This window comes from Bidens hawaiensis, unplaced genomic scaffold, assembly GCF_021521415.1.
Source record: "Bidens hawaiensis isolate Kalapana, Puna unplaced genomic scaffold, B.hawaiensis_p1.1 tig00044048_1, whole genome shotgun sequence".
NCBI classification, from domain to species: domain Eukaryota; kingdom Viridiplantae; phylum Streptophyta; class Magnoliopsida; order Asterales; family Asteraceae; genus Bidens; species Bidens hawaiensis.
Window position 1 is genome coordinate 20,334 of NW_027497804.1, and position 27,363 is coordinate 47,696.

Here is a 27,363-nt window from a genome sequence, read left to right on the forward strand (position 1 = left end):
CGACAGCTCGACCCCAGCCAGGGGCTCTGCCCCTTGGACCTTGCTAGGGGCTGCCGCCCCTAGACCCCGCTGCCAGGGGCGCTGCCCCCGGACCCCCGTTCGTTGTGGGTTATATAAAGATAGAAATACAACATGAGTAGTAGTAGTTAATTGATACATGTAAATATTATACAGTTAGCCGTGCACAGCTCAAGAAGGGAATAACGATTAACGGAGAGCGTAACAGGATTCAGGTGAGTTTCTAGCCCCGTTATGTGTTATGTTTTCGGGGCTGTGTGCATACTCAATATGTTTGTTAATACGCTTATCCTAAGAGATAAGTGTATGCCTTATGTGAATAATGTGAATGTGTGAATGATTGCTTGATGGTACGTGAACGATCTTCGGATATTGCACGTACTGTCAGGTTGTAACGCTATGTATAAGGTAAGTATGATACGTATGCTTATGTGTATGAACGTGATAAAGTTAATAAAAGAAGGAAAGGATGGTTGTATGGTTGTATGGTTACGAAAAGGGTATCGAGCCCTAATAATACTCGAGGTATGATGTATGGTTGTATGGTAACGAAGAGGGAATCGAACCCTACTAATATTCGAGAACTAGGGAACCGAGCCCTAATAATACTCGAGGAAGGAGGGTACCGAGACCTAATAATACTCGAGGAAGGAGGGTACCGAGCCCTAATAATACTCGAGGAATGTAGGGCATAATGCTCTTTATAACATAAGATATGAAAGCAAGTTAGTACAAAAGAAAGTATGAAAGTATGAAAGTATGATTGAAAGGATATAAGTTTATGTGTATTGTATAATGTATGATTAACTAGAACTCACTCAGCGTAGCTGACTTTTAGTATGCACGCAGGTGAGTAGGATGAGGCAGCTCGCTTGAGTAGACACGTGGCACTGAATAAGAGGCTGGCATCGGAAGACTCAAGACGTTTAAGTTTAATGTTTTGTTTATTTTGAAAGACAAGATGTTGCTTTAAGACAAGATGTGTTTTGCTATGAAATGTTTTACGAAAGCTTTTATATTCCACGAATGTTTTAATTAACTCTGATATTTAGAACTGCGTTTATGAGTAAATCCAACACGAAAGTAGGGCTACCGGTAACGGGGCCTTACATACCTAGGACCGTTCAAAGTAGGGATAAGATCGGGACCGTACCCGTACCTGTACCCGAACGTACTCGTACCTAAAACTAGTAAATTTTGGTACCCATACTCGTACGAGTACCGGTACGGGTTCATGTACTTTGGGTACGGTACTCGCTTTGGTACCTCGTTATTTTTTTTTAAAAAAAAAATCTCCACTAAACTAGGTAACAATACGTTACCGACAATCAATTATCTATAGTCTAAACCCTAATACCACAACCAAAACCTTCAACTAAAACTAAAAATGAAAGAAATCAGCCATAATATAAAATCCATTCAAAATCAAGTAATGAATACCAAATGCAAAGTATCCAAAATAATTATCAAAATGTTTAAAACAAAATTAACTTATGCAAACAAAGTCAACATCCGTTTAATCTTCGCTAGTCATCTTTTCATTTTCCCTTTTCCTATTTTTTTTAATTGTTTCCTCAATTTCGATAAGAAAAAACAAGAGCGAAAGCTAAAACATTTTTATTTATTCACAATTACACATACATGAAATAGAAATATATGAATACACAATATATGAATATACACATATCTATTAAGAATGAACTTGGTCAACTAATATATATTATAATTTAAAAATTTTGTTTGAAAGTTAAGTCATGAGTTTCCTTCATATTCTAAACGGGCCGTTTGTACGCGAAAGTACATGTACCTATAATCAATGAATTTGAGTACCCATACTCGTACCCAATAGACACGTACGGGTACGGATACGAGTACTGAACATATACGGTATAGGTATTTGGTAAAAAAATCTCATCCCTAGTTCAAAGGGTAAGACCCGTTCCCGACCCGACCCTTTTACCTAATACCCTACCCGGACCCTTTACCCTTTTAGGAAGAAACGTGGACCCGAGACCCTACCCTCTAAATAATAAAAGAGCCGGGTATAAATAAGGGTTTTAAGGGTCCAACCCTTTACCCTTTAGGACAATAATCACATATCTTTTTCTACATTTACTAATTGCATATCTTATATATGACTTTTATATATGAATCCTAAAATAATTATACTTTCATGTAATAACATTGTAAAGTCTAATTTCGAAAGTTTATCAACAATTTGAACTGATGCAAATAATATTCACATTCACAAATTACATGTAGAGAACAATTCAGTGATTTCCATATATATGTTTCCAATCAATGAAATGCCCCCAATTTTTATTTTTTCTTAGTAATTGGGAAATTTCCGATGAATCATATATGAAATACAAACATCTCCTAAGTTTCATATTAATCGCGAATTGATGTATATCAATCCATAAACTACTAAACAGGTCAAGGGTTTGAAAAAGGGTCAGACCCTTGAAACCCTTTTTACCCGTTAAGGTGAAATTTAAATACCCTTTACCCGACCCATATTATATATTCGGGTCTAGCTAAGGGTTTTATGAGTCGGGTAAACGGGTTTTAAGGGTCCAACCCTTATCTTGCTCACCCCTACTCATACCGCCCCCCAATGCAGCCCTGATACGGTGTTTGGGGCTTTAAAACCCTTCCACGTAACCCCTTTACCGCACCACACCGTTTGGTCTAACAGTTTGATAATACATCCCTTCTTATAAACCTGTAAACTTGGACTTCTAAATACGTACGAGCAACTATTTTTTAACTCTATAAGAAATATAAAAACATTGATACTTTTGGTACTAATATTTCGTAGATATAAAACTTATAAGTGTAAGCAAACTCGCAAGATATATACATTTTCTAGAATCATACATTTTCTAGAATCGTATAATTGCAATGTTTGACGTAAACATTACCTTTTAATGAAATAAAAAAAAATATGTATGATAACTTTATTAAAGAAAACTCATATAAAAACTAGTCACGTTTCAAAATTTGTGATTCAAGTGATTTGTAAAATTTATATTCCCACATGTGAAACGATATTACCCGCGTACTAATGTCTTTTTATTGCCATTTCTTGAATTTGAGATGGCATACTTTTGATCAAGCTAGGTTCCGAGTTCGTTGAATGCGCGATGGTCACTAACACGATAAATAATTCGAGGAAAAACGTATCGCTTTCGAGTTGTCAACACATTCCAAATCAAGCCAAATAATATATTAATAGAACTCATTGAAGCAATAACGGTTCTTATGCAAGTGCTTATTAAGTCAAGTGCTTCTAGTATTAACTTGTAGGGGTGAGCAAGATAAGGGTCGAACTTTTGAAACCCGATTACCCGACTCTTAAAACCCTTAATTAGACCCGAATAAATAATATGGGTCAGGTAAAGGGTATTTAAATTTCACCTTAAAGGGTAAAAGGGTTTCAAGGGTCCGACCCTTTTTCAAACCCTTGACCCGTTTACTAGATAGATATACATCATATTCATGATTAATCTGAAATTTATGAGAGGTCTGTATTTCAAATCTGATTCATCAAAAATTTCCCAACTACTAAGAACAATAAAAATAAAGGGTTATACTACTGAATGGAAATATATATAAAGAAATCACTGAATTGTTCTTTACAAGTAATTTCTGGATGTAAATATTGTTTGCATCAGTTTAAATGATTGATAAACTTTCGAAGTTAGATTTTACTATGTTATTAAATGAAGTATAATTGTTCAGGGATTCATATATTATAGTCATTTATGAGATATGCAACTAGTAATGCAGAAAATTAGATGTGATTACTATCTTAAAAGGTAAAGGGTTGGACCCTTGAAACCCTTATTTATACCCGACCCTTTTATTGGTTAGAGGGTAGGGTCTTTGGTCCAAGTTTCTTCCTAAAAGGGTAAAGGTCCTAGTAAGGTATTAGATAAAAAAGTCGGGTCTTACCCTTTGAACAGTCCTATTAACTTGTAGTTGTTACTTATTATTTTTCATTTCGGACAATATATATGTACTAATAAGTAATAACTTGAAGAAATATTCATGGATAACTTTTTTTGACTTACTAAAAGAAATTTTCAAAAAATGCTACTAGTCTCCAAGCACGGGCGTTCTTAGATGGAGAGCACATGGATCACTTTACCTAACGTTTTTTTTTTCTTTTGTACACAATGTAAAGAAGATGATGATTATAATAGGTCCTTGTATGATTATTTATTTATAGTTCATGTGATTATGTAATATGCTGAAATGACTTATCTTATAGTGAAAGTATTATGTGTACCACGACGAAAATTCAGCATAAGTAAAATTTTATAACAATTTTTAGATAGAGTTACAATTTGCGAGTTATATATAAAATAGTAGTAAGCTCATGCAATGTTGCGGCGACGACAAAGTTTTAATCTTATCACATAAATACATAATTAAATCTAGTAACAAGCCTTATAATGATCATTTTAAGACATCAACTTAAAAACGGATATTATGTCATATGGTCATATGGTCAAAGAAGGGTGGTTTGAGGGAAAAAAATTGGTGAAGCCTAACCGCTAGATTTAAGGAAACATGTTTCTTTATAGTGTATGCATTAAGTGTTATACCTAATCATTAACCACTTGTATATTGATGCATAGTAGACTTGTACATTATCAATGATAAGTCGGTTTTGTGCAAAATTACATCTAAACGTCGACAAAAATACATGTGTCGCAATGGTAAGTTTGTTTATATATATATATATATATATATATATATATATATATATATATATATATTTATTTATTAAAAGATGGAAATAATAAAATTTTTAAATAAGGTCGTCAAAGCGAAGGTTAAGATGAGGGGGCAATCACGTAAGAATTTTTAAACTTACAAAAGTTAGGGTAAGAATTGAAAATAATCTAAATAAAATGGAAAAACACGTGATATTCAATGTCACAATGATATTTTTACCCATTTTTAAACTTGTACTATATGCTTTATAAGTAGCAAAACTATTAAAATAAACACTCTTATTGTTGTCTATCGCTCTTGTATTACATATATTAACCGGGTGCCCGCGTGATGTCGCGGGGTATGCGTGTAAACACGACATCAAATGTGTATCCGGTGTTAGTATGCGCCAGACCTTGCATCGGTATGTGTGTAACCCAACAATAGTGTGCGCGTAATACGGCATCAGACGGGTATCCGGTGTCGGTACACGCGCCATGCAACGCCGGTACGTGTGCAATCCGGTGCCGGTACGCATGTAACCGCTCTCAACCAGACCTAGACCAAATTAACCTTTTTCGTATCAAGTGTTTGATCGTAACCATTTCTAACCTATGACCCGAACCCACTTGACTCGGCCCGTTTGCAGGTCCTTACAGGTAATCACGTAACACGTTAAGCTTTTAAAATAAAAAAAGATATAGCAATATCATACCAAGTTAAAGAGAATAAAATGCTCATTGTTATGGTGTATTTTTTCTGAAACATTATTAACGTGGAAAAGTTACAGCCATTTAAAGTCGTAGGGGTAGTTAAGTTATAATAAGAGGTAAATGTGTAACTATTATATAAATTGACAAAATGTGGTTGAAGACTTGAAGTTAAAGGACTATACTTGTAAATATTTTTGAATCAAACATAGTTTTTTAACCGTAGAATAGGTGGAAAAGTCCATATTACCCATATATATGCATTATGTGTTGTACATGGTACATGGTTTTATCTATCTCTAAAAAAGTAAGAGGTCCCTAATTCATGCTATGTATATAATATAAGTATAGATTTACATTGTGGTATGTCGGTACAATACCCCTTCAATACCTGATACTGGTATTTAAAGTTATCTTAAAAAGAGTTAATTGAGAAAGTTGAAGAGACAAAGTGAACATGTGTTTGTTTTATATTTAGAATTATCTCTTTAGATTATTTTGTCTAAAAGTTACAAATCGCTTGTCCTCATAAGTTGCTGACAACAAAACACCTTACACAATATTATACAGCCAAGACCCTGACTTTGACTATATGAGGGTTGTTGGATGCCTAGCCTGTTATAGGAATACGTAAGTTTATAATTTATGAATTTTTGTCCACCGTAGTACGGGAGTTGTTTAAAATTTCGTTTATAATAGTGTGAATGTATTTTGTTAGATATTAGTTTATTTATTGTAATAAGTTAATAATATACGTGAACCTATTTTGATTAATTTATGTTGGATTTGTTCTTTTTTAATAAAACATTGATTGAATTATCTATTTAATTTTTATATCTATTCGTTTATGTTCATTTGTTATAATTTGGATCTTATTTTGTGAAAAATTTTCATTTAAGTTAAACTTAAAACAAAAAAGAACGTGTAAATAAATCCATATTGAGAAATTAAATTATGGTTTGATTACGGGGTTTGTTTTACATTTTACGTGCTTCTAATATTAATATATTTTTATTGTATTTTAATTTTATTTATTGTAAGGAAATTAATAATATACTTTGATGATAAAAGTGTTTTACAAATAAATGAGATGTTATAACCCGTTTAAAAGCTATCTGGGTTTGATGAGACCCATGACCCTCTTATTTTTTTACTATAAAATTGTTTCATAATTATAAATATTATCTTTTTTAAAAAAATTAGATATTAATTTTTATTATTTTATAAGATTTTTATATCATATATTTGGTGAGATTAATTTTTAATATATTGAGATGTTATAACCCGTTTAATGACTATGTAGGTTTGGTGAGAACCATACCCGTGAATTCGGGTCAAATGCATGAGAAACCACCATTTACAAATAATGCAATCAGGTAGCTTGAGAAAAACTATGGAGTTTTCGTTTATATATATTTAAGATGAATTTTCCTAGGTTATCCTTGGGAACCAAAGGATATATATAAGTTATGACACAAAGAATAACAAAATGGTTATTTCCAAAGATGTCAAGTTTATAAAAAATGCTTTTCCACGCGTAAAAGTGGATAACCAAAGTGACAATGAAGAAGTGTTTTCCAATTTCCTGTTAGTTGGGATATTGAAGCCGACAAAATAGGCTTGGGCTATCATCCAGACCAAACAACCTAGCCGTGATCCAAACAATGAAGAGGATGCCTCAGGAGAGGCTTATGAGTAGGGTTGTTCACGAGCCGAGCCGAACCGAGCGAATGCTTGCTCGTTGCTTGGCTCGTTGCTTGGCTTGTTTACAACCGAACCGAACGACTGAAATTCGAACGGAGCGAAAACCGAAACGAGCCAAAATTGAATCGAGCATTTTTCGATCGAACATCGAGCGATTTCGAGCATTATTTATTTCTTTTTCACTTTAAAATTTTCAATAAAAAACAAGTTTGAAGGTTGTAAATTATATATTTTATAAATAAATTAGTAGTTTTAGACAAACGTGTAATAAATTGTAAATTTTTATTAAAAGTAAGTTTGAAGTGAGATAAAATGATCATGTAAACAAATTTCTAGTATTCTAAAAACTTGAAACGAACAAATAAAACTATAAAATTGATGGAATAAGAAAAATATAAAGGGGTCAAAAAACTTTGTAAGCTTATATTTATGTGTTTTATCTATATATTTATATATTTGTTCATATATAATTATATATAAAATAAATTAAAAATATTCGAGCCGAACCGAGCATACCTTTGCTCGTTGCTTGGCTCGTTTGCAAACCGAACCGAACAGAGCGGCTCGTTTACAATCGAGCGGAAAAACGAGCGAACATTTTCCGAACAAAACCGAGCAGACCTTTAAAATGTTGCCAAAAGGAAAACTAGCTATTAACTCGAAATGATTCTATAAAGTCAAATACAAGGTCAATGGTGAACTAGAACAATACAAGCCATATTTGTGTCAAAAGGTTTTACACAAATGGTAGGTGGGTATTACAATGAAACAATGAAACACTTGCACCAGCTGAAAAGAAGGGGTAAAGATGAACCAATGATTAAAATTGAAGAGCACATGTACCACTACTGCCACCACCGGTGCAAGTGTTTCATTGTAATCCACACATTCCATTTGTGTAAAACCTTTTGGCACAAATCTGGACTTGTATTGTTCTAGTTCACTCCACCATAGCAAGGTTAAAATAAGAAGTAGATTTATCCTAAGAAGTGTAAAAAATGTGTTTTCATCACTATATCTATTAAAACACACCGAACAAAAAACACACCACAACTAAAATAAAACACACCGAACAAAAAACACGCTTTCCATATCCACCGTCAGATCAACATATCTAACGCACTAAATTACTTCTTACACTTCTTAGACAAACTCCACTTCTTATTTTAACCCCACCCCACTCCACCATCTATCATATTATATAAATAGACTTAAGATATAGTTTTCTCTGTTAGAAAAAATAGTGGGATACTAAATGGGGTAGATTGGGAATCTTGGTATTCATTTTGGTTTTGATAAAAATCTTGTAAGCGGGTGTCTGTATACAAATGTTTTTGGTTCTTGTATGTCTAGCTCCTTGCTAGTCTTTTAACTTTTCAATAAAATTGATTGTTCAAAAACATGTATTAAGTGTCAAGAATTATAATGAACAAAATAAATTCAATCTTGGTTAAAATAAATATGTGTTCGTATTCTTGGGGTCTGATTCCAGTAACTGGTATCATAGCTTGGTGTCTGCGGTTTTGAGTCATGTTTCAAGAGGGAGCAAACCATTGGTTGCGTGGTTCGCAGAATAAGGAAGGGTTGGACCCAATTCATGATCAACAGAAGGAGGCAGATGATCGATCAAAGAAGGTGAGGCTGAGAAGGTGTGATCATGTGAAGTAGCAAGTGCGATCGTGCAAAAAAAAGGCATGATCCATGAAGTAACAAGCGTCATTGTATGGAAAAGCAAGAAGACAGACACGCTCACGGAGTTTGTTAAAGAATGACAAGTTTGTTTCGAGTTCAAGAAACCTTGATGCAACATGTTTCTTTTGCATATCCACGAATGTTAATTCTAAAGTTGGAAATAATTGAGAGGGATCAAAGACTGACCCTCTTAATGCAACAACGGGTTCGAAAGATGATGTACACATATTTATATCACATATGCATGACCTGTCATTCATGGTTAAAGACGAGCTTTCAGTTTCCTCGAAACCTGAAAATATTGACACGTTTCATAGTTGAAAGACCAAGGTGAGACATGTGTGTACATTTGAACTCGGTGTTTAGTTTTTGAGTTCGGTTTTATGGTTTATTGGTATTGCTAAGCTTGTTGTAACACTTGTATTCTTTTGAGCTGGATTATCGGAAGAATATAGTACATGTATATGTTTACATATTTATTTAATCTATAATACACAAATGTGTTTATGTAAATTTGTAACCGTGTTTCTCTTTCTAGGGACGAAATGTTTAGTTTTGAACTTTTGATCCAAATAAGTTCTTCAATAAATGAACAATTAATGTTCAATGTTCAAATTTTATAGCATACATAAATCACAAATAAACGCATCTACAATAACTGAGATGATCTTCTACATATCTGCACAAACAAGAAAGCCAAAGCTCCTGATCTCCAAATCGTGGATGACGGAATCCCATACTTCCCATTACCGAACAACCCTTTCAAGAAATCCCAAAAGCAAACTACCAACCAAACGCTACAAAACATTTCTCCGAACCCGAATTCTATTACCTCCATCCACTTTTCGCTATAATCAACCTTTAACAATCTTAGCATGCCGTTGACCAATGCTATTAAATTGACTAGTAGAATGATGACACGTGACACTATCATGGTTGACTTGTCAAAAGTAAACCTACCATCATTTTCATTATCACCATCATTTGATTTGTGTTCCTTTTGTGTTACTTCAAAAACTATGTCTGATAAACCAATGAGCTTTAGTGTAACACTTAAAAGCTCGAATAACCATGCTGTCATAGTATTCACTCTCCCCATTCTCTGTACATTCCACCACATACGAAGTGATGCACCTACACGTTTACACTCCCAAAGTACATAAATATTGTAAATGACGAAAATACCCATGAAGATGATAAAAGCCCATTCGTTGATCTTAGGCAAGAAGTGTGAGCCAGTGATGATACAATATGTAGGAAGAGATGCATAGCATAGCTCGGGAATAGGCCGGACTGCCCATAAACAAAAAGAAAAATATGCAAGGGCTTGTCGAAACCAAAGGTTTCCATTTATAGTAAGTAGTATCGGGTTTTTATTGGTGAATAAGATTTCAAAAAGGCCCGTGACCCATCTTTTTTGTTGCGTCAATGAAGATGGAAATGATGTAGTTGTACAACCAAGAAATGCAGGCGGGTCAGGCAAGACAATAGCGGATCTCCATCCTCTCCCGTGGATGCCGAGTCCAGTTAGAAGATCTTCTGTTGTAGATCCATAAAGCCAACCAACCTAAGAATATATTTCAAAACCTTGTATTTAATATGTTTTGAGTGGTTAGCAAATCTTAATCATTTAAGAAATATGCAGACGGTCGTTTCTCTCTCCCGCTACCTTCAGTTATATTTTACGCTACGGGTAAGTACATTATGCAGTTCTAGTGCTTGAACACAACTTTTTGCAAGAACACAAAGAACAAACTAAATCGTTCATTTAAAAAAATGCAACATTTAATTATTTCTCCTAGAATTCATATTATAATAGGAACAAATTTCATTTTTACATAGAACCTACGCACGAGTAAATCATTTTATATGTTATATTAACTAAACAAAACCTATACATGTTTAGCAAAACGGTTAACAAATTAGTTTGATGATTTTGTGTGTATAACATTTAACATATATGCATGTATTCAAGAAGTTTAAGACTTAAAAACTATAAACCATAGATAAAAAAAAAATTAAACGAAGATACGGTCTTAATCACCTGTTTACCCCAGGAGGTGCCATACTCATAGCTACAGCTTGCAACATGGATTGCAGCCTCAATGAAATTAGAGGGACTGCCTTGGTTTTCTATCTTCGAATTCGATTCTAATAACATCTGAGCAGCGGATTCTCTTAATTCAGTTGATGTTCCAAAGATTTTATGAAGATCTTCATTACTGTATGTACCAGATTTTATTCTATCGTTTGGTGATGAACCGTAAATAACCTTTCGTATGTGAAAACAGTTTGTTCCTGCGTAGACCGTCCCTTGAATCGATGATAATCCATTTACAACATACTGATTTAAACATGAAAGAAAAATAAAATTAGCTAGTTCTGAAAATTTTATAAAAAAAAGCAGCCAGTTTTTGTCACCAAAGGGTTGTTTAGAAGTGCATTTTAAAGGGTGAATATTTACTGCTGATAAATTCTAATTCTTAATTTTTTTGTAAAATAATAAAAAAGTTCTAATCACAATAATCAGAAAATTAAAGCGAATATACGCACAAAAAGATTAGCGAGTTTATTCCCAAACGGGTCGTCCTTCAATCCATCATAAAACGCTTGAGGAAACTGGTAAAAAGCACAATTTTCTTCATCCTTAACACCAAACACCATACACATTGCATGGATAAAAACTTGTGGATTATTCGCATACATATCGCAATCTACATTCAGCATTAGAGGTGCATTTGTCATTACTCCAGAGACTCTAGTCTGTTCATTTAATAAAGGTTAATCAAAACTTTATTAAAACATTTTTATTTCTATAAGAGTATAAGGTAATAAAGATTTCTATAAGATTTTTTTATAAAACATTTTTTATTTAAAAAAAAGTTTAGTTTATCAGTAAAATATATTTATGAATTGAACATTTCTTTCATTATGTAACCGATGTAGTATGAATTATATCGTTTTCATAATAAACATTTGCATATTATGAATTTGTTTTTATTATCCAGCTAGTGTAATACACGGGTCTGTAAACTAGTAAAAATAAATTAAGGCGACTAACCAAAACGTTCATAGCTCCGGCTTTGTAGTGATGTTGATGTTTGGGGCTCTTCTCTCTTGAAATGTATATTATATGAGGCAGATTGGTAGGAGTACCTTCTTTGTTCTCTGAGATAACCTACAATACAAAAGTTACCAAATGGTCCAAATGGAACATAAATCCTAGGTTGCCACTAAGAGGACCACATTGCCGGAAATGAAAAATGTAATGATTTCAAATTATTTAACCCATGTAGTATGAATTAATCTTTGAGCTTAAGAAAATTATTTTCCCTTCAATTATTTATACAACTAAATCATATCATTTTCAACTTACACAAAATCTTTACGAAAAGTTTATATAGTTCTCTTATCGAACTCTAAAACTATGCGTTACGTTCATTTCATTGAACGTACTACGTACCTTAATAATAGTTGGACGGTCTGAGCGGTGGACACCACAAAAAACACCAAAATCTGTACCATGATCACATGGGAATGGCCTCTGAGCTGCAATGTCGATCTTCTTGTAAAGCTCCCCATATTCGTTCTGAAATCAGACAAATAAAAGAATGTGTGTTCACCATATATGAAGAACTATAATTTATCTCATTCAGATACAAATTTTTATATTATCTGACTAGGGTTTTTGTCTCGGTTCAGCAGTTATCTTTTTTTATTGGTTTGCTAATTCGACATTTTATAGCCGGAATAAAACAATATTGGTACGTGTGGTATGAGGTAATGGAATAAATAAGAAAGTAGAATGAATAGTGTAATGAAATAGACAAAGAAATGAAATGAATCATTACCATTCATTGTCTTGTTTTGTTACTATATATATATAAGAATGATATTAATCATCACTTTATATTATTTTATTTAAATAGTAAACTACACACAAACATGCTGTTTTCATCAATTAACAGAGAAGAAATAACATAACAATGATATAATAATATAAATAAAATTTTAAGTTATATTATGATAGATAACAAAATAATAATCGTAATAATGATAATAGTTATATTGTAATAGAAAATATAATATTAATAATAAAATAATAATTACAATATTAGTTTGTTATTATTATTATTATTGTTGATGATATTTTTTCATTTCATTCTTTAAATGAATGAAAAAATAACACCTTTATCTTAAAGAATGAAAAGAACTATAAATGGAACTAATTACATTCCAATGTAATGATCTTTTTCATACAACCAAACATATTTTCCATTTCTTTGAAATGATGTATTTCATTTTAACTTCTATTACTTCATATCAAACATTACCCTGTGTGTTATAAGGTCAACCCTAACCGGTTAGACTCATTTAACACATCTATTACAACCAATTTACAACTCATTAACATGTTTATGGCACGTTTACAACCTACTACGAGTTACGACTCATCAACCCCTTTGATTTGTTTGTATACATAAATAAATTACACGGGTTATGTTGATGTTGCACAATGTTAAGTGATGTATGCGTTAAGATTAATGTCTATGACACAAATAATTGTAAATATAATAGATTAAAGGTTAACAAATCGAGTTTTTCAATACTTGATTTCGGGTATGACCGGGTATTGGAAAATCGCGCAATACTCGGATCGGGTTCGCGTCCGGGTATTGTCTCTAAAAACCATACCCTATGTATCGAGTTCGGGTCGGGTATAGAACCGGGTATCTATAACTGGGTATTTGAATACCATATTTCTGGTAATACCCTATTTTTGGTTTTTTCATGGTATGTTTCGGGCATGGATTGGATTTTTTTAAGGGTTGAACTTTTTAGGGGTATTATGGTATTTTTCGGGTAATTTCGAGTATAGATCGGGTATTGGAAAAACTTGGTTTTGGGTACGAAAGCGGTTCCGGTTTTCGGGTATTACGGGTACAAATCGGGTTAAGTTCGGGTACAGGTTTTGGTATTAAAATGCATACCCTATCCATACCCTCCGGGTAGGGGTCGGAAATGGGATCAGGTATTAAAAATATATAAAAAATCGACACCGGTTTTTTTTTGGGTCCCGGATTTTTTTTTTCACCTCTATAATAGATTGTGTGTTGGGCTCTAAATTTCGTACACTAACCCAAAACTCTTCAAACCGAGAGCATATATATATGACAAAAATATTTGACATTTGAACTAAAAAAGCATATCAAACTAGCTAGTACCTTCATTTTTTTCAATTCTTGTTGGAACTCCAACGAATCATCTTCTAAAGGCGTGGATGCAATATTAAAGTATCGAAATGGTGCTCGAACTTGAACATCATACTTTTTGCAAAAAGGGACCCATAGTTTTGCAAATTTTGTCGTCTCAACAAGGGATAGAACGTAAGAGGCGAGCAACCATCATGAGACAAATAAAGAGCTAACTTGTCAGCCGGATAATCCACTGCTAACAAAGATAACACCGTGTTCATTGTTATGATAGACGACTCAAGAATGGGGTCTGCAGTGGTGACAAAAATATCCACAGCTGGAAACTCAGATTCGCTTACCCTGAAACACACTTAGTCACATAAATAAGTTTAAAGTCCAACATTTAACAACGTTTGTAAATAGCAATGTATCATTCTCGAGTGTGCATGATTATCAAATTCATTTACAAGAAATCACAACACGATAGTTTTCATAATTGAACTGGTAATCGAACATGTTTTAATGGTTCACATGTCATGCTAGTTTCAAAAACCGAATAAACGGTTTAACTAATTTGAAATTAACACACACACACACAAACATATTTTTGGTGTCGATAAACACTATTATCAAATTATAAAACTTTAAATAAACAAAGTATTGTCTGAATTAGTAAACAAATTAGAAAATGAGATTTTAAACGAAAGAAAATTAAAATCCAATCCAACCATTGTTCTAGTTCGGCAGTGCAACATGTCTAACCCATAACCATTCGGTTCAAATGAAGGGTTTTCAAAATCACTCAACAATATCATAGTTGGTTCCAATATCAAGATTATCATTACCAAAGCGCCTTTGGCCTAACAGAACACCGAGGTGTTGGTTAAGGTTTTGCCTTTAAAGGGGTGAGGGTCCAAGTATGGTCCTTGTAAAAAAAGGTTTAATAATTTAGGAGTAGAGTTGGATTTTCCGTTAAAAAAAGACTTAGACTAAAAAGTTTTGAAATTAAATTTATCTCTTCAAGAGTCGGTCAGGGTACGTTTTTGTGGTGCATTGATCCCATTTGGTACTCATAGATATAATCCAGTTGAAAGTAAACCATGACTCACATAGAAACGCAAGCATCCAGGGGAGGTATTGGTCTTGGTCTTTAAAATAAACGACTCGATATACAATGTCACACCCCGACCAAAGGCGGAACATGTCGGGGTGCAACCGATTGCCCAAAACACAAGACACTATTAAAGTGAAAATATTTAATCAACTCATTTATTTCACAAATCAATAAACAACACATCTTGGTCATACAAACAAATTGAACAAAAGTAAACAAATATATTGTTCAATTTACTAATATCCTAATAGTCTTGGTAACGTTTTCCGTCAAGTCCTCAAGTCGATAAAAGTCAAACCTGTAACAATGCATAAAATAATATTTTGTCAACACGTATGTTGGTGAGCAATTTCATAGTTTGAATATATATAATATAAGCGAAATCCAAAAACGTATATGAGACTATAAATAAAAGCATCAATCGTGGCATATAAAACATATGTAAATGAGGATCCTTTCTACTCGGTAACAGCCGACATACTCGGATAATGAGGCCCTATTCTACTAACACAAGGCTAAGTAGTTAGGGGAGCGTATGATCATACTTAATGAGGCTCAACAACAACATATAAATAAACACTCGCGCACGTAAAGCATATGAGGCATATAACACACAAAAGAACAAGTATTCCAAGTATCATATACCCTAAAGTTTGTGGTTTGATAAAAGTGTATAATAAATCATTCTTGTTTTGAATAAGTATGCATGTTACCCCCAAAACATAAAATGGAAAACGGGGGATGAAATGTACTCACCTCGATTGACGAATCGAGAAATAATAAATGATCGAAATGTAGAAAGCTTGCGAACGAATCGAACGAATCCAACTTGAAAGCTAAATGAAAACGAATAAATAAAATATATTAATGAGCTTGAACTTTAGTTGAAACTTCATTGGAAACATTGAACGAGAAGGTTCGGTTGTAAATCGGATTACCGGTTAGTTTGTAAATGATTAGGGACTCATACTTAATTGATAATTTAAAATAATAATATTATTTTATTGGGCTTTTAAATAACTATAAACCAATATTAAATAGAAGCGAGACGGGTTTTAAATCAAGAGCTCGGTTGTATAAAAATGAGTAGATAATAAAGTTTATAATGATGTTATTAATTATAAAGATAGAAATGATAATAATGATTTTAAAATATGTTATATATATATATAAGATAATGACGTTAATAATAATAACAATAATTATTTTAATAATACTAATATAGTATAATAATTATAACAATGATTATTATTAATAATACAATTATTAATAGTTAGAAATTTGGTATTAATTATAATGTTGTTGATAAAAATAATAATAATAATAATAATAAATAATATTGATAGTAAATAATGATACCACTCTCGATGTCGGTTCGAGTTCTAAACGAGTTCACAAAATAAATATTGCTAATAATAAATGATAAAATATAATTTTAATAAATAATAATAATATGATCTTTAATAGTAATATTAACAACTTTAATATTTATAAGAATAATGATACTAATAATAATATTAATAATAATAGTAATAATAATAATAATTGTTAAAAATAATGAGTTTTATATATTTAAATAGCTTTATACTAATTATACGACTTCTAACAACGATAACACAAAAATCGGTTTAAACGTGGGACGCGAACTCGGGTCTTGATGAGACGATTCAACAATCTAATCCCGAAACACAATTTATTAACAATCTAATTCTATATTTTATATAACAATTTATAACCAAACTTTTCCCCAATACAAAACAACACTATATCCAATCCAACTCGTTTCAAAGTATATAACCAAACAAATATATCCGATTATTAACAATTTAAATCCGACAATCGATATATGAAAAATTAATAATAACAAAACCCAAATTAAATTGTACCTATTATATGTTCACGAGTCGAAACTGCCAGAGAGAGAGAGAGAGAGGCGGCTGAGAGAGAGGGAGCCGAAGAGAGAGAGTGAGAGAGACGAGAGAGATAGCGAGATAGAGAGATAGACGTGACGGAGCGCCGGCGGCTGATTTTCCGGTCGCCGGAAAAACGTGCAGGTGAAGGAGGGTGTTGCGGGCTGCCGGAAAGCCGAGAGAAAAGGGAGAGTGGTGGCGGTGCGTCGGAGGTACAGGGGGAGAGGTGTTGCGGCAGTGGTAGGGTGGATGAGATGGTGGTGGTGGCCGGCAGGGGTGGCGGCCTAGATGATGGTGATGCGATGGGAGGTGGTAGCCGGAGGCGGTGTTGGCCGATGTGCTCGCCGCAGGTCGTGGCCGGAGGCGCCGTCGCCGGAAAACGGCTAGAAGAAGAAGATGGGTGTGGGTTAGAGAGATGTTAGAGAGAGAGATGTGAACTGAGTTTTGGCGTGCAAAATGTGAAGCCCGGACCTTGCTATTTATAGACTTGAAATTGGTTCCTATCGCGATACGCGATAGGTTCCTCAGCAGACCTATCGCGTATCGCGATATAGGTCTGCTGACTCACAGCGTAGACCTGCCACGTGTTGACACGTGGCAGGCACCGCTACACGTGGTAACACGTGGCAGCAATGTTGCCACGTGGTAACACGTGGCGATAACTAGTGATACCGTGTGCCACGTGGCACACGTGTCACGTTGTGTCAGGTACCCCATCGCGATACGCGATGGGGCTCTCCTCTGACTCATCGCGTAGCGCGATGGGTCAGGAAATCAGAGTTTTCAAATTAAACCCTCAACTTTGGAATTTGACAATTTTAGTCCCTAGACTTTGGAAAGTTGATTCTTTGAACTCGAAATTTTCACGTTGTTACATGTATATGCTCAAGGCATTTTGTGGGTGTGTTTGTCGGTGTCCTTGAAGTATTAGGATAGTGAGTTTGATAGGTTTTCGTGGCGCAAAGGTGTCGGTATTTAAGGCTTTTTGTTGGGTTAATGTTGTACATCTTGGGTTTTGCATGGGGCTTGAGTTGGTGAGGGTATACTTTTGGATGTTTAGGTTTCGTTCATATTGAGAAAAGATTTGAGTGCTTGGGAAACTTTCGAGGTGGAAGAGTTGTTTGATTTAAGGCGGTAGTTTGAGATGGATTACGGGTGTTTGGAAACTTGGTTGCGTCTAGGGAGATTTTTTTTAACTAATAATAGGTATTAAATTGAAAATATCAAAATTTATAAATAATGTTTGAAACATCCATCACAATTTTGATAATAAAAATTACAAGTTAATATATATATATATGAATATATATATATATAGATATATATATATATATTATAATGACAGAATTTTATTATTTTTTTATAAAGATTAAGATAATTTTTTTTTTCTTTTTGCTTATGAGGAAATTTAAAATACATAAGTTGAATGTTAAAATTTGTTATGAGGTCTCAATATTAAATGATGAATGTTGTTTTTTTTAATACAAAGTTGCGTAAATTTTTTTTTATTATATATATATATATATTACCAAGTTCGTTACTTAATATCGTGTAGCGAAAATATCGTGGTAAGTTAAAATGTCCGGCATTGCAAATCGAGAATTTACAAGTAACGATTTTTGGTCTTTAACGTAAAATTTCTATGAAGTTTTGCATGAGGGTTTCAAGAAGATTACAATCTATAAGTTTGTGACTTTCTTGAGAAATCATGGCAAAACTATCATAAGAATTTTAGAAGGCGGAAAATCGTATGATGTAAATTTTTTTATTTGCGAAAATTTATAATGAACCAAAGATACCATGATGAAAGTTGTTATGAAAATAAATTTAGGTAACGAAAATTTTTACCACGTGTATTATATAATGTGGTGTAATTTAAAATGTCGTGAAAAGTTTAAATAGTTAAATTTTGAGGTGATCGTCCAAAATAAACGGAATAGTTATAAAAATAAAATTTTATAAATTTTTGTACAGGGACTTTAAAGACGATTTAAAGTTTATACAATAGGAAATTCACTTGAAAAGTTGAGGTGAAATTTATCATAAAACCTTCTTAATATCTTAATATGATGAAATTCGTATAATAAGATTTATGTATTTATTTATTTATTTGTAAACAGTCTTAATGAAAATAAAAGGCATATTAAAAATCATTATGAATAGATCAAACTCTATATATACATATATTTATTTATTTATTTATTATTTTTTTTTGTAACGAAGAGATTTTAATGAACGAAATTTGCAATCAAAATCCTTGTGAAATCAAAATGAGAAAGTTGGTGTAAAATTTAACCATATAAAATCGAGATCTAAAAGAATTATTAACAATAAAAAAATATAACATTTATAAATGAAAACTTGTGATAAGAATTTATAACAAAATAAATGAAAAAATGGTTTAAATTCTTGAAACGTAATAATAATGTTTTAAGATTTAAAGGCGGAGAAATCGTGCATGAACCACCATGACTTGATATTCCGACACTAAAAACCTTTAATACCAAAAATACCATATTGGAGTCTAAACTTGTGCACGTACCACCGCGTCTTTTTCAGGTCTTCGACTCAAATAAGGATTGTAACAAAAACAATAATTCAGAATACAACGTCATGTCAAAACACTAGTCCACGAAATCACCGTAGTTCTATTGTTTTAACACCGAAAATTAGGATGGTGGGCGGAACGCTCGCATTCGACAACTTAAAGTGGTCATCTCATATGAGACAATCTTTAAGGGGATTTGAAACAACGGGATCCAAGTTAAGCTCGTGATCCATAAAACACAATAAAAACAAATATTTTTGCGTTTTGGGGTAAGGATACCTTGGAGTACTATGAAAGTGTGTGTATGTGTATATATAAAATTAAACAAAAGTAAGGTAAGGATACCTTAGTATGTTTCGAGTATTTGTGTATGTATGCGATTTGATGAAACAAATAAGTATATAAATAAACCAGTGTATTGAACAATCAAGTAGGGTAAACACGTATAGGCAACACGTATAATGACCCTAAAGTTAAGACTATACTAGGTCGTTACGTCTAACCACCTATCCTAGAGTCTTGTGGCTCTGATACCAATCTGTCACACCCCGACCAAAGGCGGAACATGCCGGGGTGCGACCGATTGCCCAAAACACAAGACACTATTAAAGTGAAAATATTTAATCAACTCATTTATTTCACAAATCAATAAACAACACATCTTGGTCATACAAACAAATTGAACAAAAGTAAACAAATATATTGTTCGTTTTACTAATATCCTAATAGTCTTGGTAACGTTTTCCGTCAAGTCCTCAAGTCGATAAAAGTCAAACCTGTAACAATGCATAAAAAAATATTTTGTCAACACGTATGTTGGTGAGCAATTTCATAGTTTGAGTATATATAATATAAGCGAAATCCAAAAACGTATATGAGACTATAAATAAAAGCATCAATCGTGGCATATAAAACATATGTAAATGAGGATCCTTTCTACTCGGTAACAACCGACATACTCGGATAATGAGGCCCTATTCTACTAGCACAAGGCTAAGTAGTTAGGGGAGCGTATGATCATACTTAATGAGGCTCAACAACAACATAAAAATAAACAATCGCGCACGTAAAGCATATTAGGCATATAACACACAAAAGAGCAAATATTCCAAGTATCATATACCCTAAAGTTTGTGGTTTGATAAAAGTGTATAATAAATCATTCTTGTTTTGAATAAGTATGCATGTTACCCCCAAAACATAAAAGGGAAAACGGGGGATGAAATGTACTCACCTCGATTGACGAATTGAGAAATAATAAATGATCGAAATGTAGAAAGCTTGCGAACGAATCGAACGAATCCAACTTGAAAGCTAAATGAAAACGAATAAATAAAATATATTAATGAGCTTGAACTTTAGTTGAAACTTCATTGGAAACATTGAACGAGAAGGTTCGGTTGTAAATCGGATTACCGGTTAGTTTGTAAATGATTAGGGACTCACACTTAATTGATAATTTAAAATAATAATATTATTTTATTGGGCTTTTAAATAACTATAAACCAATATTAAATAGAAGCGAGACGGGTTTTAAATCAAGAGCTCGGTTGTATAAAAATGAGTAGATAATAAAGTTTATAATGATGTTATTAATTATAAAGATAGAAATGATAATAATGATTTTAAAATATGTTATATATATATATAAGATAATGACGTTAATAATAATAACAATAATTATTTTAATAATACTAATATAGTATAATAATTATAACAATGATTATTATTAATAATACAATTATTAATAGTTATAGAATAGAAATTTGGTATTAATTATTATGTTGTTGATAAAATAATAATAATAATAATAATAATAATAATAATAAATAATAATATTGATATTAAATAATGATACCACTCTCGATGTCGGTTCGAGTTCTAAACGAGTTCACAAAATAAATATTGCTAATAATAAATGATAAAATATAATTTTAATAAATAATAATAATATGATCTTTAATAGTAATATTAACAACTTTAATATTTATAAGAATAATGATACTAATAATAATATTAATAATAATAATAATAATAATAATTGTTAAAAATAATGAGTTTTATATATTTAAATAGCTTTATACTAATTATACGACTTCTAACAACGATAACACAAAAATCGGTTTAAACGTGGGACGCGAACTCGGGTCTTGATGAGACGACTCAACAATCTAATCCCCGAAACACAATTTATTAACAATCTAATTCTATATTTTATATAACAATTTATAACCAAACTTTTCCCCAATACAAAACAACACTATATCCAATCCAACTCGTTTCAAAGTATATAACCAAACAAATATATCCGATTATTAACTATTTAAATCCGACAATCGATATATGAAAAATTAATAATAACAAAACCCAAATTAAATTGTACCTATTATATGTTCACGAGTCGAAACTGCCAGAAAGAGAGAGGCGGCTGAGAGAGAGGAAGCCGAAGAGAGAGAGTGAGAGAGACGAGAGAGATAGCAAGATAGAGAGATAGACGTGACGGAGAGCAGGCGGCCGGTTTTCCGGGCGCCGAAAAAACGTGCAGGTGAAGGAGGGTGTTGCGGGGTTGCCGGAAAGCCGAGAGAAAAAGGGAGAGTGGTGGCGGTGCGTCGGAGGTACAGGGGGAGAGGTGTTGCGGCGGTGGTAGGGTGGCTGAGATGGTGGTGGTGGCCGGTAGGGGTGGCGGCCTAGATGATGGTGATGCGATGGGAGGTGGTAGCCGGAGGCGGTGTTGGCCGATGTGCTCTCCGGAGGTCTTGGCCGGAGGCGCCGTCGCCGGAAAATGGCTAGAAGAAGAAGATGGGTGTGGGTTAATATGTTAGGGTTAGGTTTTATGTGGTTATATATGTATGCATATTTTCACAAAAGGCCCTCCAAGTTTCAATAAATGTGTAATACGAGTTTAAAAGGTTTCCAAAGCTTAGAACGAGTTTACAAAAATAAGTTTGAACCCTTTATGTTTTTCTTAACGATAGTATAATATGACAAACATCGTTTTATGGTCGGGGTATATAATAATATTATACAATAATTAAATAAGGTTTAAAAGTATTGAGTCGTGTTTACAATATGAAAGTTTACAAAACGAATATAAATCGAGACTTAAATTTGACGAATGTCATATACAAGTATGGAGACAAGAAGAGAAAGAACCACAAGCTCTATGGCTCGAGCCGTGTTATTATTATGGACTATTGTTTCTTGTAGGGGAAAACGTTTCGAGTCTTAGAGTGTTTGTAGCCATGTATAAATTGCCAACAAAGGTGTATAAGTTGGTGCTCTCAAGAGTCTTTGTAGAGTAGCATTGGTGTTTTAATGTAAGTAAGTTTATATAATTATACAAGAAACAATAGTCCATAATAATAACACGGACCACAACTATATACAAGAACCACAAAGTGTTCAATTATACATGGCTACAAACACTCTATGCATAGGTTGTGGTCCTTGGGGATATACAATAATTGAAAACTAATTATACAATAATTGAACACTAATTATACACTTTGCATAGGTTGTGGTCCTTGGGGATAATATTTGTAGCCATGTATAATTGAACACTTTGTTTCTTGTATAATTGAACACTTTGCATAGTGTTTGTAGCATTTGATTATACCACTTTGACTCTATATCGAGAACTACAATAATTGAACACTATATGAGATTGAATTTGATCCATGTCTCATTGTTCAATTAATGTCTTATATAGAAAGGATAAATGACAACGATTACTATAAATTCATTATCTTGCAATAGGGTATTCCAAGATACTTTGGTTATGGATTTAAAATGTCATATTCGGTTGGGGACAGCTATGTGTAGCTAGAACGCCTCTGGCTGTCAGCGTTATGATACTTGACCCAAATACGTCCAAGTGGGAGACTGTTGGATTTTATGGACGTTTCGGGTCAAGTCAACGTGACCGACCCGAACGTGACCCGGACAGAGTTACACCGGGGGTAACGAGATAAAGGCCTATGTTAAATGTTATCTAGGCCCGACACAATTATTAGATGGACAAGGTTATGGACTAGGCTTGGCTTTGTTAATTGGGCTCAAGCCCAAATTGGTTAACTTGGTTAAACCCTGCAAATAATACTATATATAGAATGTGATGATTATTATTAACTTTAACCTTAACAAAACAACACCAACCCTAGCTGCCCATTGATTCCGGCGCCGCAATTCCGGCGCCGCAATTCCGGCGAGCTATTTCCGGCCGCCGCCATCCTTACTCAGCCATCACCTATTGTCCTTTAGCATCACAAACATTACCGCAGCTTCAATCAAGCTCCGACATTGATAAAAACCATCATCACGTTTTTCGGTGACCCACTTCATCTTCTCCGGCCTAGCCCCGTTTTTCCGGCGATAAGTTATTGTTGCTTGTGTTGCTGTCTATAGTTCTAGCTGCTGTCCGCCGTCATTCAATATTGTCCGACGCCGATAAGCTGCTGCTGCACCACCTCCCTGAGCTCCGCTGCTGCCGCCGCCGCTGAACGCCGCCACTGCCGCCGCCGGACCTTTGCGGGTTGGTTGATTGTGTGCCTTTTCTAGTGCATCTCGTTATTCCTTGGTGTCTTCCTGGTTCTCGTAACCGAGGTATATCGAAAAACCCCTTATGGTTGTTTATTATCATTTACTCGTACTCGTATTGTTGTAATAGGATCCGGGTTCGGGTTTCGGTTTATGGTTTGTTTTAACTAGTTTAATATCCGCTGCGTTTTATTGTTCGTTTACATATACATATTAATATGGATTAATATTTATCGAAACGACACATAATATATAAAACGGGTTCAAATAGTTTAACCGTTTTTGTCTCGGACCACCGTTGAAATCCAACAGTGGTATCAGAGCCGCGGTTACAATGTACGAGTCGATAACGGTTCGTTTAAAACCGGATCTACATCTTAAACTTTAAATTGTTTAAAGTTTATAGATCTAGAATTATTTTCGGATGATTTTGGATTGGTCAAAGTTTTGTTTATTTTATTTGACCAAGTCAAAAAGACCCGAAATTCGTTTATTGTGAATATGTAAATCCGGCCCCGACCTATGTGATTGTTTGGTTGTGTTTGGTGTTTGAGCTTGTTTTGGCCATATGATTGGTTCAAAAGTTGTAAAAAGGTTATTATTTAATTTTCGGTTTTCTTTGGCCATAAAGATGGTTCAAATTTGTAATAGGACATATTAATGTTAGTTTATAAATTTGTAATTAAGAAGACGCGAAGATAACCAAGGACGAGCTCGAGGACCTTTTGGAGTTAGTGGGAGTTCGGACAAGACGACGGGACGCACCGTGAAGTCCATCCTTGTGGTTGTTTGTGTTGTGAACCCCTTGACCCGATCGGTCTCCCTAATTGGCTCTAGAGTTTATGCCAATCCTACTACAAGTCACACTTGAGGCATACTGCGAAATTTCGAGTGTTTGGAGCTACAGCACCGCACTTGTTTTCTAGCCTATCCCATCAAGGTGAAAGCGTTTCGTTGACACATCCGGCCCTTTCACACGTCACTATACTAGGACAACTATTACTTTACTCTCCTGTTACGTGCTACAGCCGTCTGGAGACTTAAAGTGGGTAAAGATGAGGCTAAATGTATCAATACAGACAATCGTTGTCTCTATAGGCCTCATAACCGAGAGTTTTGCTCTATTCACAATTGACAATCGTTGTCGGTCTGCCTAACCACTTATTAATGTTGTGTGCTACAGCTGCCTTTAATAACTGGAAGCCAGATTCTCATACTCCTAATTAATTAATGTTATTGGGTCATTAATAATAGGACTACAACGTCGAAAATACTAATTAAATTTACTTTTGCTTAATTAATCAGATGTCGTCAAACGAAATTTCACCCTACGCCCTTAAGACTATCCTTAAGAAGGATAAACTGAACGGTACCAACTTCATCGAATGGCACCGCAACTTAAGACTTGTTCTAACCATGGCAAAGCGCCTGTGTGTTCTCGATGGACCTGTTCCAAATGAGCCTAAAAAACAACACAGCCGCTGCACGAAAGGTTCTTGACAAGCATAAGGATGACTCGGATGAGGTCTCCTGTATTATGCTAGCCACCATGACTTCTGAGCTTGCTAAAGGCTTGGAAGACTATGGTGCCTATGAGATGCTTGAGCAACTCAAGGGCATGTTCCAGAAACAAGCCCGTCAAGAACGCTTTGACACCATGAAACAACTCATAAGTTGCAAGATGGCAGAAGGGTCTCCCGTTAGTGCTCATGTTCTCAAGATGAAGGGGCACATCGATCAACTCAAGAAACTTGATTATCCCATGCCCGATGAAATGGCATCGGATTTCATCCTCAACTCTCTCCCCAAATCATACGACCAGTTCGTGATGAATTTCAATATGAATGGTTGGGTGAAGACAGTGCCGGAGCTTCATAACATGCTCAAGACGGCTGAGATGAACATTCCTTCTAAGACCAATCAAGTTCTGATGATTCGATATGCTAGTGTCAAGAAGCCAAAACCAAAGAATCGGGGTTTTAAGGGAAAAGGCAAGAAGAAAGTTACTGTTGCTGCCAATGTTGCCACCAACACTAACAAGGTAGTTGCAAAGAAAAAGCCACCGCCCTTCGAGGAGCGCAAGTGCTAAAAATGCAACCAAATGGGGCACCGGATGAGAAACTGCCCTGAATACCTTGCTGAGATCAAGAAGAAGAGAGCAAATGGTGAAGGCTCTTCTGGAGGTATTTCCTTATACGTTATTGAACTTTTCACTGTCTCTAGCAACACATGGGTATTTGATACCGGATGTGGTTACCACATCGTTAATGTCTTGCAGGAGCCTGAGAAGTGGAGGAAACTGAATAAAGGTAGCATGGAACTCATCGTTGGAGATGGGAAGAGAGTACCAGTTCTGGCAACTGGAGTATTTCATTTTACTTGTCTATCTGGCCTAGTTTTTCCTTTAAATAATTGTTTGTATGCTCTTGGCTTGACCAGAAACATCATTTCAGTTTCGTTTTTATTTGAACAAGGATTTAAGTATGTTCTTAATGGCATGGCTATTTCTGCTTACTTAAATGATATCTTTTATTTTGAGGCTAAACCTCGAAATGGTATTTATGAGATTGATGTTCAACCTGACAATAACGTATATCATCTTTCAAAACGTATCAAGACTAGTGTCAATGATACTTTTCTATGGCATTGCCGACTTGGCCACATAAGCAAGGCAAGAGTTAAAAGACTCCAATCCGAAGGTATTCTTGAATACACAGGACCGGACTCTTTTAACACTTGTGAATCTTGCTTAGCTGGCAAACTCGCCAAAGACTCCTTCACTAATAAAAGTGAACGAGCAAGTGATCTATTAGGACTCATACATACTGATGTATGTGGACCTTTTAGAACCATGAAAGATACTTCGTTTCTTTTATCGACGATTATAGTCGATACGCTTATGTGTATCTTATGAAACACAAACACGAAACTTTTGAAAAGTTCAAAGAGTTTCAAAGCGAAGTGGAAAAACAACTTGACAAAACCATTAAGATACTTCGATCAGATCGAGGTGGAGAGTATCTCAGCACCGAGTTCATCACTCATCTAAAAGAGCATGGAATTGTTTCACAGCTCACTCCACCTGGCACACCCCAACTTAATGGCGTGAGTGAGAGGAGAAATCGAACTTTGCTAAACATGGTTCGATCGATGATGTGTAGAACCAACTTGCCTCACTCCTTTTGGGGTTACGCCCTTATGACCGCCGCCC

General features: G+C 34.3%; 1 protein-coding gene across 3 annotated transcripts in view; it reads right to left on the reverse strand.

The window, feature by feature from the left end:
• Positions 1 to 9,477: 9,477 nt before the first annotated feature.
• LOC143594658 (cellulose synthase-like protein H1) overlaps positions 9,478 to 27,363 on the reverse strand; it is a 33,088-nt gene continuing 15,202 nt past the window's right edge. For 2 of the 3 annotated variants that reach the window (XM_077073917.1, XM_077073916.1), the window contains exons 5-7: positions 11,403 to 11,612; positions 10,894 to 11,193; positions 9,478 to 10,416 (exon numbers count right to left, since the gene is read on the reverse strand). In XM_077073917.1, the coding sequence (XP_076930032.1) occupies positions 9,499 to 10,416; positions 10,894 to 11,193; positions 11,403 to 11,612 (1,428 nt within the window). In that variant the 3' untranslated portion in view covers positions 9,478 to 9,498. Of the gene's footprint in view, positions 10,417 to 10,893; positions 11,194 to 11,402; positions 11,613 to 11,910; positions 12,028 to 12,312; positions 12,439 to 27,363 lie in introns of all 3 variants that reach the window. The other variant, XM_077073915.1, reaches the window with a different exon arrangement.